General features: G+C 34.7%; 1 protein-coding gene across 1 annotated transcript in view; it reads right to left on the reverse strand.

Annotated features, from left to right (window-relative positions):
- Window positions 1-1,898: 1,898 nt before the first annotated feature.
- The window catches only part of GALNT13 (polypeptide N-acetylgalactosaminyltransferase 13), a 290,543-nt gene continuing 270,723 nt past the window's right edge, over window positions 1,899-21,718 (reverse strand). The window contains exons 9-10 of the mRNA XM_037027822.1: window positions 15,185-15,319; window positions 1,899-3,465 (exon numbers count right to left, since the gene is read on the reverse strand). Coding sequence (XP_036883717.1) covers window positions 3,325-3,465; window positions 15,185-15,319 — 276 coding nt within the window. The 3' untranslated portion in view covers window positions 1,899-3,324. The remainder of the gene's footprint in view (window positions 3,466-15,184; window positions 15,320-21,718) is intronic.

Below are 21,718 nucleotides of genomic sequence, written 5' to 3' on the forward strand. Positions count from 1 at the left end.
TTTAACTTTAATATAATCCTAAGGAAGTGGAAGTGAGGGGAGAGTGTGCTCCCTTGTTTGCTGCTGAAAAGGCCTTGCTTCTCTGGAACACTGTTTTCCCATCATGCCACAATGTTTGCTAATGGGCTGCCTCCTGTTAATCTCTTTATTTGTGCTGCAGGTCTTTATTTATTGCCTGTGGTAGTATTTTACAGAACTAACTTTATTTATGTGTGAAAGGTGCTGAGACGTTAAATTTCCAAAGTTAATTATCTGTAAAGAAGAGAAGTTAATGTTTCTAAAGAATCAATGTACTTATTATAAAATGCTTAATAAAGACATTAATCTCATGACCGTGCCCTTTCTATTACATTTTTGAGTGCTTGGTAGTTGAAGATGGTGTTAGGCTACAGTATTAACAATGATGAGCCCTGACATCAGAGCTGGCAGCTGTATGACCTTCGGGCAAGCCTATTACATATCTGGGTCCCTGCCCTATTCTCTATAAACAGAGACACTGAGAATAAATCACCTGTAGGTTCTTTTTAAGTTTCTACTGTTGTTCGTAGACTTGCACTTAGAAAACAAATTTCATGATGGCTCCTATGAAACCACAAAAATACATAGGATTTTTCAGAAAATGATATGTCTCCCCTCTAATAGTAAAAATCTTATCTATACCATTAGATGGTCATGAAATACAACCAAAAATAAAAAATATTTTTATCTTAATAAAGCAATTTAGGTAATGTAGTAGCATGTTTATAAAATGTCGTGTTTCATTTCCATAAGGAAGGATATTCTATTATAGAGAACAAACTAGACCCATACTTAAATTTGAGGGGTATTAGGAAGAAACTTACCATTTGGAGATAGTTATGTACATCCTGTCTAAATATATTACTAGACTTTATTTTAAAATTTAAAATATTGTGCAAAAAAGGTATGATATAGTATCGCTTAGCAACTTTAACACGCATTTTTTCAGTTAACTCAAAAAGTAATTGAAGAAAACTTACTATGTGCCAATGACTTTACTAGATACTGAAGGTAACACAGTGAAAAACACTGATAAATTCCTGCCTCCCATGGGGCCTACATTCTCCAGTGTGCGACGGTGGTGTTGAGGGTAAGGAAGTGGGAGGGTCGACAAAAAATAAAGAAGTTTATACGTTGTCAGAGAATGTACAGGGCATAATGAGGGCAGGAGGGAAAGAGTTTGCCTTCCCGATGAGATAAAATTTGAGTCAAGACCTAAAGAAAGGGCGTGAGAGAGCTCTGTGGGGCAAGGGGAACAAGAAAGTAGGACAGAAACTTGCTTGTCAGCCAGAGTGGAATAAACGCTCAGGAACGTGTGTGTGATTGTGCCCGTAGCGGCTTCATCCCCGAAACAGATTGTATTAAGGAGTTCTTGTGTGTTTCAGCTTTTAAAGTTTAAGAACAAATGTGCAGGGACATTTTTCCATAATTTAGTTAGGACAAGAGGAAACGGGGAGAAAAGGAGTCCTCAGTTGACTTGTGAGTCCATAATTAAGGGCAGTGATTTGCTAGCTCTTGGGTGTCACAGCTTCCTTATAATTTGGCTATAAACAAAGGATGCTCTACTTAAATGCCTTTCGCAAACTCCTGCTTACAATTTTGAGACATTCAGGGTTACCCAGAGACCTCAAGGTGAGGCATGCCTACACTTTAAGAAGTAAACCTGAAATGCTCTGGGCTGTAGGTTCTTTTGAGTTTTACCAGTAAAAAGCCAAAAAGGAAAGGAAGTAATGCTAAAAGGGGAAATCATACAAGATTTTACTGGCCTTTCTTTTCATTATAAAGCTGTCTCTCTCTCTCTCTCTCTCTCTCTCTCTCTGTGTGTGTGTGTGTGTGTGTGTGTGAGACAGAGAGAGAGAGAGAAAGAGAAAAACATGCAGGAGTTCATTTTTAAAAAAACAAAGACTCAGCTTTTTAAGAAAGAGTGAGAGTCAAAGACATGGCATCTACTTTACATGATGCTTCTTCCATTTCTTCCCCTAGATTTCTCTTAGCTGCTAAATCTATTTATTAATGAATAAAATATATATGTAGAGCAAATTTAAAGCCATTGTAAATGGTATAAAAGTTATTAGTTCAATTCCTACTGATATAAAGTTTTCTTCTTTTGTGTGTCTTCCGCTCATGTATTTTGAACACAAAGAATTTAAGGATGAAGAAAGAACATGTGAAGCCAGCCCAGTTATGACTGTGTTCCTTGAGCCATAGTTTATGGCAAATGATGTCTAGCGGTTTATTTAAAAGTTCCATGGATGTGTATTGAGTTCATTCCTGATGATGAAAACTTCAGATATTCAAGCATAACAATAAAATTCTGATAGCAATGCATTATTTTCAATATGTAAAATAAAAATATTAATAGATACCTAACTAAACGCTTTAAACACAGGATAATTAAAAGTCAGGGCTTATACTCTCCACCCTTTACCTACAATTCTGTACAGCAAAAGTGACGCGTCTCAGTCGGGAGTGAAGAGAAAAGGGGCCGTATAAGACAAAGACAGTTTTTAAGGACTGGTTTTCTAACATCAACGCTGGAACCAATATGATTGTTAAACGTTCAACTCGTGTTAGGACTAATTGCGACCTGAACAGAATCTTTAGAATGATTCAGTCGCTGCAGTTTGACTCTAGGCATCTTGCTCCCCTCAACACCTGGCTTGTTTCTTTTGATTTCATGTCCCTTAAATTGACTTCAAATTCTTCTCCTCTCTTTTTTTTTTTGTTCAAATGTGATACTTTTAGAACTCTGTAAATCAACATCCAGTGTAATTTTTTCTGGTGCAAAACTTGGAACTAGTTTTGTGTGATGAATTCATTGTTCCGAGATAATTCGACATGTGACCTGCTGTCCACATAGACACACAACATGTTTCCATGAAGGTCCAGCAGAAGCAGAGTGAGTTTATAAAATGCGACATTTTCATAGTGAAGATATTTTATAAGGCATTTACATTGTCTCTCTTTCAATCACTATGAAAATAAAAAATAAAAATAACCCTCCCCAACAATCCTGTGACATAAGGACAATACAGATTGTTTTTTTAAAGCAAACACTTTGTTTTTTAAGTTTTTCAGGTGTTTAATAACACTTTGCTATTATTTATATTTTATGTGCTTTTGATCAGATACAAATTTTTGTAAGGAAATAAGCAAATGTTCCTAAAAATGAATTATAAACAACTGTGTTTTAGAATACTAAAAGGATTTTAAAACTCTCAATTCAGCAAAGTTAATATTTTTCCTTAATTGAAATAATGGAAAAACAGAAGTGTAGACACTTTGATGGCTTGGGGGAAATGGTCTTCACGCCCCCAAGGTCATGTTTCTCAGCAGCCACTGCTGGGACCTGCTCCCGCCGCAGTCCTGCATGGTGGGCACCATTTTGTCCTCCTCAGAAGGTTCGTCCAGACACTGGTTGCTGTTAACATGTCTCAAGGTGAGTCTCTGTAAAAGATAACCAATAATCAGTACACCATATTTTATCTCTAACTTCCCTAGTGCATCAGATTAAATCAGGTCTTTGAAAGAAACCTTACGTGTTTTTAGTATAAATATTATAATATGTAAAAGGAACTATGCAGGTGGCGCTAAATTAATTACTATACGACTTCCACTGTTACAGTTTCATCACTGTCTAATGCACCTTTATTTGCAGATGGTCAAAGAAACTGGCCCACATATGCTACGCATTGCTGAGAATTCAGATCCTTTGCAGAAAGCCCATTTGTGAGCTCTGAATTTAGTCAAGGGCTGTAAATATTAACAAGCTTTCACAAAAGCTTAGTTTACTTAGACATGTGTTATTCAGTAACCATTAGGTAAACAGTCAACGAGATGTCACAGCTGTGACCCAAATGAAAAAATCTGCTAGAGATGCTCCCATTTTCAAATACTAAACAAGCCTTGGTACCTGTGACAGAATTTATTGTAGAAGAGCGATTATCATGGCAAAGATCTGTCTTACTTAACATTATGCTCACTATACTTTAGTTTGCATCACTAAGAATCTTTTAAAAATCAGTATCAAATGAAAACAGGGATGTGATAGTCATATATTTTTAAATGCATATTTCTATTTTATTTTCTTCATAACAATATTCATTAGAAAGCATTATCTCATTGCCCAAATTCTGAAGTGTAATTCTAAAAATTTCATGTTAACTGGTCATTACACATCTTATCTTCTGAGTTCACATTTACATTTTGCAGTTATGTATTTTTGACTTTATAGGTATACATTTTAAGTCTACATGCTATGTACTAATCTATGCACATTGACTATGTACATTTTTGCTCAATTTCAAGGCCAGTGCCTAGACTCATGCTACATAAAAAAACTCCCCATACAGAAGTGTTTGAACGCATAGGAAATGATTTGCAGGTATATCTTGATAAAAGCACGCCATATAGTTTTATTTTGAATCACCAGAATTAACAGCAGACAATTTTGGGAGATTTCATGATATTGCAATTGAAAACTAGATGAAAGAGCCCTGGTTGGTGTAGCTCAGTGGATTGAGCGCGGGCCTGAGAACCACACGATCGCGGTTCGATTCCCAGTCAGGGCACATGCCTGGGTTGCAGGCCAGTTCCTGGCAAGGGCCAGTTCCCAGCAGGGGATGCACAAGAAGCAACCATACATTGATATTTCTCTCTCTCTCTCCTTTCCTTCACCTCTAATATAAATAAATAAAAAAATTAAAAAAAGAAAACTAGATGAAAGAATGCAGGGAGAATTCAATAAACTGGTGGAGAAGCGCTGCCTAGACAATTGTAGTGTTTTTGATTAGGCCTGCACTGTCCTGAGAAAAGATGGAGGGGGGAACAGGCTTGTGGAGGAGAATGCTTAATGGACAACAAGCAGGAAATTAAAAGAGTGATGTTGTCAGATGTGAAGATACAAGAATGGGGCCTTTGTTGTTGCTCTTTCAATACACAGCAGCAAGCTACTTATACTAAAAAATGGAGGGAAAAAATGGCCAAAGATAGGCAAAAAGGTAGTTGACTGATACTTATGATGCCAGAAATTATGTTGTTGGCTGATGAATCAATAGCCAATTTGAAAAAAATTCAAAACAAAACCAAATTTTTCTAGAAAGTTCTAATCAAAATCAACAAAATATTCATCATTTCTGTTACATACCTGAGTTCCTTTGTGTATATATTTTTTCAAAAAAGCTACTTAGCTACTTACCTTTGCTTGCTTCTGATATATCCTTTTTAAAAAAATGTATATGACTTTAAAGATCAAATTAAATGTACTGTCAACAACTTAAACAAGAATAAATTTAAAATAATAGTGCTGTTCTTTCTAAAAATGCATAAATATTTTTTCTATGGAATTCATGAATTATCAAAAGCCACAACTGCAAAGATAACAACCAATCAACCAAAACTCTCATTTTTAATGTGGGACTGTTTTTACATTTTAGGGTCAGACAGCCCTAAGTATAAATTCCTATGATTTCCACTCCCCACTCACTGGTTGTGAAAACTTGGGCAAGTTACAAAATTATTCTGAGCTATTAGATTCATTATCAGCAAATACTCAGTTAACATTATGAATAATTAAAAATGCCCCTTCCTTTTCTGCTTAAAAAATCTGACCTTCAATCTACTATCTAACTGGGATTCCTTGGTAACCCGATAAAGGGAAAATTTAATTATATTCCCAGGCAACATGACTTACGGCAAAGACGACCTCTGATTGATAAACTGTACCTGTATCAAATTAACTTTATTGTAAATACCTGATAGGAAGCCAAACTGTGGGCTTCACTAAGTGCAAAGACTTGGAGTTTTGCATGTTGCATTGGTTTACTTGAAGCTCTGCCTATGGAGTTGTTACAGATAAACCATCTCCTGTGAGGCAGAAGGCCCTTAACCGGACTGTTTTCCAGGCCTGCCTCGTGTGGCTCTCATCTGCTCACACGGGGTTGTCACCTGTGGAGAAGCCTGCTCCCATAAGGCAATATGAACTGCTTTGGGGAGTGATGCAAATTCTGCCCAGAGAAACAGGTTGTTGTGTCTGTCCTAGAATTATGTAAGCAGACCTGGGAGATTAAACGTTTAAGTGTGAGACAGCCCCTTGCTGGCCACTGCATCTCCCAGGTAAGGTTGCTTTGAAATTAAACGAAGGCAATATATGAGGTATGTAAATTGCTGGAGATACAAGTTCTCATTGTGTAAAAGGTCCAGACTTTTACGGCTTCCCAATGCATGTTTAGAATGCCTTCATCTGAAACGTTGTTCTGATCTAGATACCACCCCTCCATACCTCCTCCCCAGCCTTGTCATAACCATTCCCAGCTCAGTTGTGTCATCTTTAACTAGTTCATTTGATGCAGAGAAACTCCCTAACATTCCTGTGTTCTCATAACAAGGTATTGGAAAATGTAACATTTTATTTACAGGACATAAATACTTTAAGATTAAGAACTAGGACATGGTGTTAACTGCACACTTTACAAGAATCCATACTAGTTTTCTTTAAACTTAAACTGAGTTTTACGTTTCATAAAATTCATTTATTAAAATAAAAAATCCCTTCATTGCTCACTGAGAAGATATTCACAAAATTATACAACTGAGAGATAAAAGGAAAAATTTCTTAAATGTTTTATTATATCACTTAAACCAAAAATCCTACTCTACAATATATGCATTTGATTTAATTTTCAGCCTAAAGAAATAAGTTCCAGAAAGGGTATATTACAGATTCACACAACCAAAGTCTATGAATTAAAATTAATACAACTAAATCATTTTAATGTTCCAAAAGAAACTATTTTTTGGTTATGTTAATTTTCTTACTGACTTTATTGATCTCTAATGCAAAAATCTATTGTCATATAGATGGGGCTGTAGTTAGCATTAGTGTGAAAAGAGAGCTAATATGTAGTAATACATTCCATCAATTATATTTATATATATTTGAAATAAAGAAAAAATTGGAAAATACCTGTTAATTAAATATAGAATAATGACTACTGAATATCGGAACACCCCAAATCAACAAGCAGGTAAGAAGTAAAAGACAGAAAAATAACTCCACAGAGAAACGGCACATAAAGATTGCTGTAACCCCATTTAAAGAAGTAAGTTTCTAATTTCAGTTAAAAAACATAAAAATACTAAACTAATATTAATAAAATCTGAAACACAAACCTCTAAAAGTTATTAGAGAATATAATCAGTAGGATTCTCAAAAATATTTCTAAAAACGTCCACTCTCGTGTAGTTTCTCAGCAGCCATTTCTGCAGAGTGCCGCTGTTACACACCTCCACAGTGGGCTGCTGGGAGCCAGCAGCTACTTTGCTGACTGAGAGACAGGACTGGGTGCTTATGTGAAGAAGCGTTTGGGTCTGTTTGACAAAGAAAATAGTGAATAATGACAAAATCAAGTACAAAGGCAGTAATAAATCAATCATTCTCGACAACATACAATTTCTACTGGATGAGAATGGAAGGCACACGTCACAATAATTGCATCCGTGGAGCTGTGAGCCACATCCCTTTACATGGCTTTAATATCAAGCGTATTTGACAGGAGTAAGTGAAGACAGAACTGAGAATAAGGAGAAGACCCTGAGATCAAACATGAAAAATTCGCAAGAAAAGGTTATAGTCTCAGAGCCCATTCTAGTAATTAAATATTTTTGGTGCTACGTGCCAATTTTGTGAGCATGGATATTTAAAACCACTGTGTAGTCCACAGAGTTTTCAGTCATGGTCTTTGGCTTGCTTTTTCCTTTGCCCTAAACCTGAGTGGATGCCTAGGGGATCTTTTAGTGTTAATGCTTTGCTTTACTTTTTACTCACATTGTTTCCACCATGTTTTCACAGGGCTGAACTGGTGATGTTAAAAGTGTTCCCCATATATGGTGGCACATTCATCTAAATGTCAATTAGCAAGTTAATGAAGGAAGGAAAAAGAAAAAGACTGACTCCATTGGGGCTCTTAATTTGACTTCATTCTCCAAACACAATTTGTGATTAATTTGTCTGTTTCTTGTTTTCCATTTATTTCCTCAGAAGGAGCATAGCTCCAGGGAGACTAGGAGCCATGAACACCTGCATCACCAAGCCCAGTGCCTGTGCATAAGAGGCATTCTCTAAGTTTGTTGAGGAAACCAATCAGTGAAAGGCTAAGGCAGAAAACAAATTTTGATAAAATTAGCTACATATCTTGGGCAGCTTAATGGACACAATCAATGGATTTTTCCATTTCAAGGACTGACTTTCTACAGATAAATGGTAAGGGATCTACAAAGACAGAAATGGTATACTAGAACATGAATACCATTTCAAATTTTTCAAAACAGATATTTGTAACGTTTTGCCACAAAATATTTCTCCATGAATGACCATTAAAACATTTCATAGAATTTTAACTCCAGGTACTTCTAAAATGTTTATGTATACTTCAAGTGCTTCTAAGAAAAATTAGAAATCTCAAACAACCACAGTGAGATAAAAATTATTTCTTATGTTAAGAAACCCAACAAAACTTTCAGTGTTTTTGTTTGTTTGAGCAGTAGCACAGTTTATTTTTTCAGCATATTTTGCCTAAAAGAGATATCAATTATTATTTTATGTTTTCTAACAATTTTACCACTTACATTATACAAATTTATGTAATAGAGTTCACCTAATTAAATGCCCTTCAATTTATATTGTGGGCATCTCTCATCACTAAAATAATCTAAAAACATAGGCAATAGCTCAGTGGTTGAGTGTGGGCCTGCGAACCACATGATCACGGTTCAATTCCCAGTCAGGGCACATGCCTGGGTTGCAGGCCAGTTTCCGGTTCCTGGCAGGGGATGCACGAGAGGCAACCATACATTGATATCTCTCTCTCTCTCTCTGTCTCTCTCTCTCTCTCTCCTTCCCTTCCCCCCTAAGATAAATAAATAAAATCTTAAAAAAAATTAGAAAAATAAAAACATAGGCAATAAAAAATTTCTACAAAGTAGATTTGTCAAAATCATTTACTTTTTTCAGTTGGGGGCACTATCTGTCCAATTTAGAAGAACCATTGTAAAGAAAGCTGTAATAAACATCTTTGAACATCTCTCTCCATATTTATAATAATTTCTTTAGAAATAATGCTCAGAAGTGAAATCACAAGGTCAAAAGTATGATAGTTTGATACTTACTAGAAAGTTCTAAAAATACCTATAACAATGACTTTGCAACAAAGCAGCAGCTACTATTCTTGGGCTTGTTAAATGCCAGGGTAGTGCCTGGGTGTCGGCTTTGCTGCACCAACACCAACGTTGTGTGTTGTCATTGAAATTATTCTGGACAGATTGCTGAGAGATATAAAGAAATTGATAAAAACACACATGAAATAATTTTTACGTATGTTTTTATAGTTACTTTTTCCTTTTCATTGGCTTTGTATATTTCTTCTATGTTATTTATTCAAGAACTTGCATGTTTTTATACAGGGTGTACTTTTTTCCTTAATATTGATCTTTGTCATATTTGTTGCAAATGCCCCTCACAACTATAGAAGACTCAGCTTTAGAAGACTCGGTCATGGCAACTCAGTTGTGAAGGCAATGTGACACCCCGGTTGACATGCAGCATACTGCCAGATATCTTCCCTACAACTCTCTTTGAAATATTGACAAGAAAACAGGGTAACATGAACCCTAACTAAGCTAGTGTTGGTTTTTGTTTATAGCACGACTTAATTGTTCATCTAAAGTAGAAAGAATTAGTATTTTCTGGGATTTACAAAGTTTAATCAGACTATTTTAAAATGTATAAGAAAAAAATAAATTTGAACATATCTGTATGTTTGCTATCTAAGATAAGATGTGTCATGGAGTATCCCTAAACCTACCCTTTTGAAGATAGAGATATTACTGAATATCAACTGAGATCAGGATAAGGAAACAATTCCAGTGACAAAAAACCCATAAATTACAAAATTAGATGCACACTTGTACCTTTGTATTAAAAAACACAAAGTATAAATTTTGCTATTTTAATGAACAAACAAATTGACCACATGGTTGGTCGACTGAAGAATCAATCATACAGGTCTCAGTTTAAAAGATGTCACACTAAAAGTTTAAAATAAGACCTAAGTGATAGTTATTATACATATGAATAAATAAAGTAAGATAAATTCAGATTGTACAGGTATTTAATATTATTATTGCAAATACAATAGGATATCCCCTATTGATCAAGTATATAATAATATTAAAAATTAATATAATCAAGTTGCTATTCAAAATGTAAAATAAAATCTCCTGAAACAGTGATTTATGCGCTTGTTACAACAGAATGAGTAACTTAATGAACACATATAAATGTTTAATAAACAAGAACTAAAACTGCAATACTAAACTATTAAATTTCCTATTCACTAATTGCTTCTACTTAAGAAACCACAGCTATGAGTCAATGGGAATCCGGAAAGGTAATACTCGTCTGACACAGGCAGCCTTGAAAAAGCAAATCAAGCAACTGTTTCTATTAGGAATGCTACACAGGGAAATGGCTGGGTTGCCAGTCAATAGATCACTTACCTTGAAATTATATTCCCATTTACCTGCTTTCTGATAAGGTAAATAAAAGAGGTATTAAGTAAAGTCTACATATTAACCTCTGTGATTTCAGTAAATACTAATCCAACATGTTTTACCTATTGAAAAAAATTCCTTGCATTGTGACTCTGAAACATTTGATACAGATGACTTTGACTTCATAACAGTATTTTCTCAGTCAACTTGCTCAGTCACATGAAAAACAAGGCATTTTTAGCATCATATTTTGCTCCTTTTTTATTGTGTTGCATAGTGTTTGTTGAGCATAAGTGTTCTATTCTAAAAATAGATCATCACACTGTATGTAGCTGCCTGGATGTTCAAAAAGAACAGTGATTATGCGAACTTATTGCAGGGAAATGTAAATTTCAAGCAGATTGAAATGCAATTGCAGTGTTCAAATACAATATAACAAAAACCTGAATAAAACTGAATGGATGAATGACAGTCCTTTATGAAAATAGGTTTTTAAATGTTTCAGTAAGATGAAATATAGGGTTATTTTTTCCTTTTTGCCTTAACTCTGAAGTCAATGGGCTTTCATAGCACCAAAGTGTTCAGGTAATTTATTCAAGAAATTCTAGATCAGGTAAGGATTTTGCAGATTTGCTAATGATGCTGTTGCCCCACAATCAAACATATTTGGCCAGGAATAGGTGGTATTGAGTTAAATACACGGTTATGTTATTTAAGAAATATTTCATTAAGACAGTAGGACATGACATTTTAAATCAAAGTTGACAAAGACATGTGTTTAATTCCAACATGCACTTCATTTTATTCAAATAAAAATAGAAGCAATTCAATATTAATTATATTATGAATATGGATAACTGAGGTCTGTAAGCAATTAGACCCTACTGAAAACACAGTTTTATGATTGTCTGTGTATCTAAATAGACAATATTTATTTAAGAACATCTTTCCAATCATCAAGGAGAAATTCTATGTGAATACAATTTTGTGCCACAAATAATTGATACCATTTAATTATTTCTTTCATTTATAATACTACACATTTAGCTTATCAGAACATCATAATTGAAAGCATCTAATTGTTTTGAGTTTTTCAATGACCTCAACAGGAATGTAATATAATGGAAAAATTGCTTGAATGTGTCAGAAACCTGGAGTGCACAAACCCAGAAAAAGCATTTAAATACTCAGAGCTTACATTTACTAATGCAAAGAATACAAATCAGATATTATTATCACTTAGGACTATTGTTAAAATTGCATGAGGAAATTGATGAAATTATAGCCACTCAGAAACTTTAGTTCCTCCTATTCCCTGCTTATCCCCCTCAACTAATAGTTTTTAAAAAAGCACACACACACACACACAAAAAACAAAAACAGAGAAGCTAAATAGACTCCATGTTTTGAGACTTTATGACACTGTTTCAATTTTTCTCTGGATAGTCCTACAACTCTGTTCCTGTTTATGACTTGCTTTCTAAGATTCACAGGACTCAGGGAAACAAATTGATGGAATATTTCAGCTGTTCACACTATGAGACTCACAACTGTACTGGTAACTAGCTTTCTTTAAACATGTCATTAACACCAAAATCCTGCCTCCACCCCTGGCAATGTGATCTTTCTGCTTGAGAGTCCTCCTGATAAAAGTTCAGAGAAGAGAAGTTTAAGGTAAATTTTAGCTCTGTAAGTCCACCAAGTTAAACACCAAGTTTTATTCTGCTTTGAAATTGCGTCACCTCAGAAGTTTTTCAAAGAAGAATAATTTTGTCTTTGATAGCAATAGATGAAGAATAAATCACAGAAGTAGCAAGCAGCACTTTGGGTTCACAGGCCAGCGCTCAGTCCACTGAGCCACACCCGCCAGGACTAGCAGCGCTTTTTACTGGTTGCAATACTCGAAGACAAGAGCTACTTAGCAGTTACTCCTCTTCCCTTTCTGCTCCCGTTTCCTCCCCAATCTTTCTTGGACATCATGTCGTTTTCCAAAGTGTAGATATGCCCTTTTCTAACTTTGTAGTATTTTTTAACAGTGTATAAAAAGACTAAGGAAGATCTGCAAAGGTTTGGCCGGTGTCTAGATCTGCCATTCTCACAGTTTAACATGTATGTGAATCTCTTGGAGATTTTTGTTGAAATATAGACTCTGATTTAGGGTATCAAGGGTGACATCTCTGATTCATAATTTCTAACAAGTTCCTAGTGATGTTAACAGTCCTAGAATCACGCTGTGGGTAGCAAATGTTGGAACTATTCTACAGACTACAGTAACCCTAAACCTAATATTTAGAAGAAGAAGTGATCAGAAAAAATGAATATTATATTTCAATTTTATTTAAAAAATAAATTTCTGTTTTCTCTGACTTCTTCACAGACAGTATCAGTCTTTTATTTCAAAGCCTAAATTTCCCAGAAAGGCAATGCATGATTCTAGCAATTATTCTATTTTCTTGTGCCTTCTCTACATTATGATTTATACATTTACAAATTTGGGGAAAATACACTATGATTTAAAATTTTAAATTTCACAAGTTAAACATGACAATTTAATTTTGAAAACCTAAACATGTAAGACAGTAAATAAAAGTGTTATATAATATTAAAGTGATTGAATAGTTGATTTAAAAGTAAACATTTCTCAATATTTGTGAGCTTTACTTGTATGTGTTGTAGAAACAAAGTCATCTGATAAAAAATATTATAATAATCTAAAACACTGCAATAGAGAACTCTCACTCATCCAAAATAGTAAACTTGCAAAAAACATTTCTTTATTTTAGTTGAGGCTACCCATGTTTTTTTCACTTTTTCTTGAAAATCCCTTAGTATTCAATAGTCTTCCTACTGGCTGATAAAAATATAAATAAAAACATGTCTAAATACCAACAATATTTCAGAAATAAAGGAGTTTGAGACATGATTATGAAAGCCAATATCCACTCAAAAATTAAAACATTTGGAGATTAAGAGTGGTATTCTGAAATTCAACAATGCTGCATCTTATAAAAAATGTACACCCTTTCCCCTTTTCTTATAAATATATGTTATATCACACACCCAGTGAAATCCTGGTACTCTGGTAGAAACCAAAGAACAAAAACAACAACAAAAAGTTTTATTTTAGAAAAATGACTCTTTCAAGATTTCTCCTTTTTCTGTACATTTATCTGTACTCTTCCTCACAGAGGAGGCAGGGAACAAAAGAAAGGTTCATATCTACTGACACTTATTATGAGAGGAAATGTCTTCTGCTAATATAAAGGGCAGCGGTGATAATGAAGAGAAACATAATGGTTGTCAGATAAAGAAGGTGACCAGGGCCCTGGGAGGACAAAGCGTGAAGGGAGCGCACTGGTGCAACGGAGGAAAGAGTCGTGGTGCTGGCTTCAACACTCTGTCCCACAAGATGTCGTGTCCAAAGAGCCTGGTAATGTTAGGTCAAGTTTAGGCACGAATTTTAGCCCTGTGTAACCAGTTTCAAATCATATAAGAATTCAGTAAGTTCTCCTGATACTCCACTTTAGACAATGTCACGCAAGATAAATGACATTAAAAGTTTTTGGAAAAGAAGGCCTTGTTAAATATCAGTGGTACCAACAGCTCTGTAGATTGGGTTCTAAAATGTCACTCTTGCAGAAATTGTACTTGAACAATAATTAAATTTAAAAAAAAGAAACTTTAAGATTTCACAGAACACTGCATTTGTGAAATTCACTTACCTCTATTATATTATTTATCATGTAAGAATAAAGTTTACTTCTCTTCTTCAGTAAGGCACCAACCACTTAATAATGTGGAAAATCTAACACAGATAACCAACTCACTTTGTTAAGCAAAGAGAAATGAAAAAAAATAAAGCTGTTTCAAGGCAGCTTCCTTATTCAGAAGAAAATATTTCTTTTTTATTAGCTCCATCTGATGGTTGATCTGGTTTTTACACACTGCAAGGCTATAAATTCCCAACAGTAATTTTATTGTTTCTTCTCCCATTTTTCTCTCAGAAAGATGTGCTACAATGAGAAGATTACTGCATTTTTCTGTGTATTAATTAGTATAAAGAATATTCATGCTAATCCTGTCAGGTTTCTTCTTTTCCCTTTAAGGTGAGAAGCAGAGCTATCACAGACTTCAACAGTATGAGATTCACAACATGAAAATGCTGTCGACATTGTCCTGTATGTGCTTTTGCAGACAAACCTCTCAAATACCACGGCCTGCCCCCCACGTGGTTTATGTTAGGTATGTACATAGGATAACAAATGTTAAGTACTTAAAAATGACTTTATGTCTCTCGTTTATATTTTATATTTACAGACAAGTTGGACAAAAACCTATTATATAATATACCATTCTAATATTATCAGATAGGAGCATGCTTATTTGCAAATGCAGTTCTTCCAGTGCAGAAAAAAACTTAGGGTTTAGGTATATATTGAAGTACAGGTAGGGCAAAAGTATTTTTACAATAGAAAATGATAAAGTAATACATAAGTAAGAACACAAGAATAAACTCCATGCTTCACATATGCACAAGTGTAAACCCACTTTTGCCCCACCCTGTGTAGACACTCAGTTGAAACATTATCAAGTAAGTGAATTAAGGACAATACTGTACCTCAGCATCATATTCCCATAACTGGTTTCCTCTCATATGGTGGCACTTTAACATGATCACCGGCCCATTCAGTCTCGAGACATCCAAGCACAAGTCATCGGTTCGTATTTCTTTGTCGGCGGTATAAGAAAACACCTGCAAATATAAAATTCAGCAAATAATTTGAAAACAAAAATCACAGTATAGCAGATTCATCTCTAGTAGCTTTCATATCAGATAAACTTTCCAAGTGGTCTCTGCTGTGCGATCTTGAGAAAGCTAGTTTATCTCTCCAAGTCCTTTTCTTCAACTGCAAAGTAGGGAGTGTGTCATCTGTTTTAGGTTTGTGAAGCTTCAATTCAACAAATTAAAGTGTGAAATGCTTATTATTTGCTGGTACCATATTTCCTGTGCTATACTTGCTTTTTAACGCTTGCAACAGGTTCAATAAAATAAAGTTTATACATTGCATGAAACTCAATAAAGGGCAGTCCTTGTTCCCACTACCATATGCCCAGTTCCTCAATCCTAGAGATAATTATGCTTTTCATAAAGAAGTTTAAATCTTTCTTTCCATAACATAAATACATTGTGCAAATTTTATTAAATATTGTCTATGAAGGTGTTAGAATTATCTTCCACGGAGATCTCCTGAAAGGTAGACTCTAGGCTAACCTTTCTCATACGGTTTTGACTGGGCTTAACTACAATTCTCAAAATACCCAAGAAATGTCAAGGTGGATTAATTCAAACTGATCCTATACAACCTCCATTGCTTTGCTCCTGGTGTGAGTAATTTATTTATAACATTAGTTATTAAAGTTTCATGAGAGTTTTTAAAGTACATAATTATAAGAGTTATTTTCTTCCTCTGTCAAACACTAATCTGCTATAAAGCCATGGGTTTATTTCTGGGCTCTCTGTTCTGTTCCATTGATCTATGTATCTATTTTTATGTCAGTACCATGATGCTTTGACTACTCTGGCCTTATAGTATAGTTTGATATGAGGTAGTATGATTCCTCCAAATTTGTTCTTCTTTCTCAAGATCACTGTTGCTATTAGGGTCCTTTGTGGTTCCAGATGAATTTTTGAAATACTTGTTCTAGTTTTGTGAAATGCATCCTTGGTATCTTAATAGGAATTGCACTGAATCTATAGATTGCTTGAGGAGTATGGACTTTTTAATTATGTTAATTCTTCCTATCTCTGAACACAGCATATGCCTCTACTTATTTATATCTTCTTCAATTTCTTTCTTCGGTGTTTTATAATTCTCCAACTGCAGGTCTTTTACATCCTTGGTTAAATTTATGCCTAGGTATTTTATTATTTTAAGGCAATTGTGAATGGGATTGTTTTCTTAATTTTCCTTCATGATTGTTCATTGTTGGCATACAAAATAAAACTGATTTCTGGATATTGATGTTTGTATCCTGCTACTTTGCTGAGTTCACTTATCAGTTCTAGTAATTTCTTGGTAGGATCTTTGGTGTTTTCTACGTATAGTATCATGTCCTCTGGAAATAATTACAGTTTTACTTCTTCTTTTTTTATGAATGCCTTTTATTTCTTCTTGTCTGATTGCTATGTCTAGGACCTCCAATACTATGTTGAATTAGAGAGGTGAAAGCCGGTATATACAGGGGAGCACTTGCAGTTTCTGCTTCTTGAGTGTGATGCTGGCAGTGGGTTTGTCGTATATGACCTTTATTATGTTTAGGTACATTCCCTCTACTCCCACTTTGCTGAGAGGTTTTACCATAAATTGGCACTGAATTTTATCAAATGCTTTTTCTGCATCTATTGATAAAATTATGTGGGTTTTATCTTTCATTTTGCTTATGTGGTGTATCACAAATGTTGTACCAATCTTGCATTATCAGAAGAAATCCCACTTGATCATGGTGCATGATCTTTCTGAGATAGTACTATATTCAGTTTGCTAGTTTATTCAGTAAATGGTGTTGGACAAATTGGACAGATACATGCAGAAAATGAAATTAGATCATGTTTTCATAATACACACAAGAATAAATTTAAAATGAATTAAAGACTTAAATGTTAGACTCACGATCATAAAAATCCTAGAAGAAAACAGGTAGTAAAATTTCAGACATTGCTCACAGCAATATTTTTTTCTGATCTATCTCCTCAGGCAAGGGAAACAAAAGAAAAAATTAAAAATTGGACTACATCAAACTAAAAAGTTTTTGCATAGCCAAGGAAACCATCAACAAAATAAAGACAGCCCACTGAATCAGAGAATATATTCAATGGTACATTAAATAAGGGGTTAATATCTAACATTTATAAAGAATTTATAAAACTTAGCACCAAAAAATAACAAAAACAATCGGATTAAAAATGGGCAAAGAATCCAAACAGACATTTCTCTAAAGAGGACATGCAGATGACTAATAGACATATGAAAAGATGCTCAACATCCCTAATCATCAGAGATATGCAAATGAAAACCACAATGAGATATCAGCTCACAACAATCAAATTGGGTATCATCAATAAATCAACAAGCAACAAGTGCTGGTGTGCATGTGGAGAAAAGAGAACCCTCATGCACGGTTGGTGGGAATACAGATTGGTGTAGCCACTGTGGAAAGCACTATGGAGTTACCTAAAAAAAATAAAAATGAAACTGCATTATGACCCAGTGATTCTACTTCTGGGAATTTATCCAAAGAAACCCAAAACACTAATTCAAAAGAATATAAGCTCCTCTATGTTCACTGCAGCGTTATTTACAATAGCCAATGTTTTGAGGCAGACCAAATGTCCATCAGTAGATGAGTGGATTAAACAACAATGGAACATTTACACAACAGAATACTACTTGGCTATATAAAAAAAAAGAAACCTTTACCCTTTGCAACAGCATAGATGGACTTGGAGAACATTATTTTAAGTGAAATAAACCAGTCATAGAAAGAAAATACCATATGGTTTCACTCATTTGTGGAATCTGATGGACAAACTGAACTAACAAGTAAAATACAGACAGGCTCATAGACAGAGAGCAGGATGACAGTTCTGGGAGGGGGTTGGGGGATGGAGGATGAAGGAAAAAAGAGAAAGGATTCATGGACATGGACAACAGTGTCAGACAACAGTGTGGTGATTGCTGGGGCGGGTGGAGGTGGAAGAGGGTATACTGATAATGAAAAATACAATAAAATAAAGTATTAAAATGAATGAATAAATGAATAAATAAATAAATAAATGAAAGTTGTTTTCCTCCATTAGCTCAGATAACCATGGTTCAGTATTCTGTGGGTATCTATTTTTTTCCCGTGCACTGTCAAGAGGCAGTATAATGAGGAAGGCGATCTGTGTCTTTTTGTTTCCCAAAGTCCGATAATACTGGAGGAAATCAGCTCTGTGTATCACTTATGAACTCAGGAGCCCTAGTCTTTAAGCTGAACAAGTTAGTCTTGAAAGGATTGTTGTTATAGTACCGCTATTACTCACAGTTTTCTGAAAACCACAAGAAGTCCTGAGAGGAACATGCAACTGGAGCCCAAGAATTCTCTTAAGCCAGCATCTTAAAAGGAAATTCTTCACAGAGGTAATACATCCTACTCAACAATATAAAAATTTGAGAAGTATGTGGAGCTTCTTTAATTGAAATATTTAAAATATAGTCATCCTGGCATGGAATATAGGAAAAAAATCCTGTCTTTAATATAGTTTAATGTTCATACTTTGCATGGAAAATATGAGTTATCCAAATAAGAATAAAAGAAACACCCATTAAAGATAAGTATTTGTATCCTTCCCAAACATGATTAGCATTTTTTTAAAAACAGAATTACAGTAGTCCTTCCTGCCCATGGTTTTGCTCTATGTGGTTTCAATAACCTGAGATCAACTACCACCAGAAAGTATTACCTGGAAAATTCCATTAATAAACTATTCATAAACTTTAAATTCTGTGCATTCTGAGTGGCACAATGAAATATCACTGACCTGGTCCATCTTGCCAGGGGTGGGAATCTTCCCTTTGTCCCACTTGTCTATGCGGTACGTGCCCAGAGCCTTAGCCGCTGGCAGCCCCTCAGCACGTCCACTGTCACTGTAGCACCTTGTTGGCATTCAATAATTGTTCCATTTTGTCATTTGTTGTTATAATTGTTCTATTTTATTAGTAGTCATTGGTGTTAATAACTAACTGATGTTAATCTCTTACTGCACCTAATTTATAAATTAAACTTTATCATATGCATGTAGGAATAGAAAAAAACATAGTCTAAATAAGTTTCCGTATTATGCATGGTTTTAATACGGGGGCCTTGCAACATGTTCACTGTGGATAAGGGGGGTAGGGGGAATACTGAGCAAATGTACTTAATTAAGTAACTGAATCTGGAAGTAAACCTTAATCCGATGGAAGAAAATGTCTAGAGAATTTTCTTTTGCACATTACAGGGTTATTCCAATGTGAAGAATAGTTTTTTACAATGATATTACTTTCTTTTAGTTGCTCACGTGCAACCAAATGGAGACACTAAAGCACCACAGTTGCCATTAATTTTGTGTGATGAGTACAGTCATTGCCTGAGCAAATAGTCTCTCAGGTTTCTTATGATAGCTTGGAAATTACACCTGTTGAACGTTCTAGAGAGCAGTTTACCACATTCTTTGTTCCTCAGTTTCTAATTTTGATTTATATTTTGGTTATTAGTAGATATCTTAAGTAATTTACACCCAAAGAATTTATAATTGTAGAATTTTTTGAGTCTCTCTCTCTCTCTCTATAGATACATATCTGTATATACAGAGTCTCTCTCTCTCTCTCTCTCTCTCTCTCTCTATATATATATATATATATATATATATATATATATATAANAAAACAAATTTTAACTGCTGATGAAATGCCTGGCTCACAGGTACAATTATTTTTGAAAAATATCTATAGATAATACACATTCATTATTTTCTGGAATTAATGTAACATCAAGATTTCTTTGTTTTTTGTACCTGACAAGCTTATTTTTATGCTTCAGTGTTTTTAGGATATCTTTAAGTCTATATAGTGATAATGATAAAAAGTCTATGTCAGTATATTCACATCTTTTAAATTTTATTTGGAAATTATTGTTTGATCTCAATTATTTATCTTTTATATTTTTTACCCATCATTATCATCTTTGTGGTTTTTTTCATATCTCCTACTGCAGGAATGTCTTGGCTTTCGGGATAGCCTGGAATGAAATATTCTATGTAAAACATTTTGTAGAGACCCAGGTACAGAGAAATGTTCAGTGATTGATCATTTGTGTTACCTTCCCAGTCTTGGAGCTGACATACATTTTGGCCTTGTCTATGGATTACTGCCTTGATAGTATGTGTGATATCCAAAACTTTTAGGACAGGAGCCCAGCACTGTTGCGTAGGCCAGTCTGTGCCCACCTCTCGGCCACCTGAAGTTTTGCGTTGGGGCCCTAATGCCTGATGACAGGCATTCCTGAATTTTTGGCACAATACCATTTCCATATATCGTCACCCTGCGGATTCACCAGCTGTGAGTTCCGGCGACTCCAGAGGCGACCTCACATCCCTTCAGGTTTCCTAGGAAGCAGCGGTTCCCTACGGCTACTGCCTGTTGCCTGTGTCACTATTCCAAGTAGAGTCTCTCAGTCCTTAGTAGCATACCTGGCCAATCTCTTTTCCTGCTCTGGTTAAAGGCTTTATTCCCAATCGTAAGGAACAGAAAATACTTCAAACCTGAACATATGTGAAGCACCTTAACTTCAACTATCACACATGTGATTGATTCCTTTATTAGTGAAGTATGATGATAGGTTCCTTTACAAAAATTGGAAACTATCTCTCCTTTTTAGTTGCCACTCAAATTACTCTATCATTCATGAACAATACTTATTCTCATTAATCCAGAATTGAGTTACCCAGACACTAGATTTAGCATTTATTTTCAGTTGTTCCAATGCCAGATTGACTTCAATGACCGTTGATGAAATCAAAGTCTGATCACATGAAGCTAAGGGGACTAGAAACAGAAAAATAACCAATTTCTGTTATTACATTGATTATAAAAGAGGAACAGGGAGAAAGTTGACATTAATTAAACATCTATCTGTGTGAGAAACCATGTGTGATATGATTCACATATATTAAATAAATTTGTATTTTTGTTACACTATGCAGTTATATTTATATTCCCATGAATGCAGAGCAACTCACAGTATTGCAAAACATAGTAATTAGAGCTCTTTTGGTGTGCTGAAAACTCTGTGTTTCATACCTAAGCTTTATACTTGTATAAACACAAAAATAATGAGTCTATCTAGCTTTATATATCTTCCTTTGTACTCTGCTGGTCAAGCTAGCTCTAAAACCACTAAGAAGGCGATTTTTATTCAATTATTTTAAGTTCAGCTATTGCATAAGAAGTGATGAATTTTTGGTTCCACTTCATGGGTCCTGTCATTTATCATGCCTTCCAAGACTATTGTATTGTCTACTATTGTATTAGTTTGCTAGGGCTGCCATGACAAACTACCTCAGAGTGGGTGA

The sequence above is a fragment of the Sturnira hondurensis genome, unplaced genomic scaffold (genome assembly GCF_014824575.4).
Source record: "Sturnira hondurensis isolate 20B ecotype Veracruz unplaced genomic scaffold, ASM1482457v3 Scaffold0019428, whole genome shotgun sequence".
NCBI lineage: Eukaryota > Metazoa > Chordata > Mammalia > Chiroptera > Phyllostomidae > Sturnira > Sturnira hondurensis.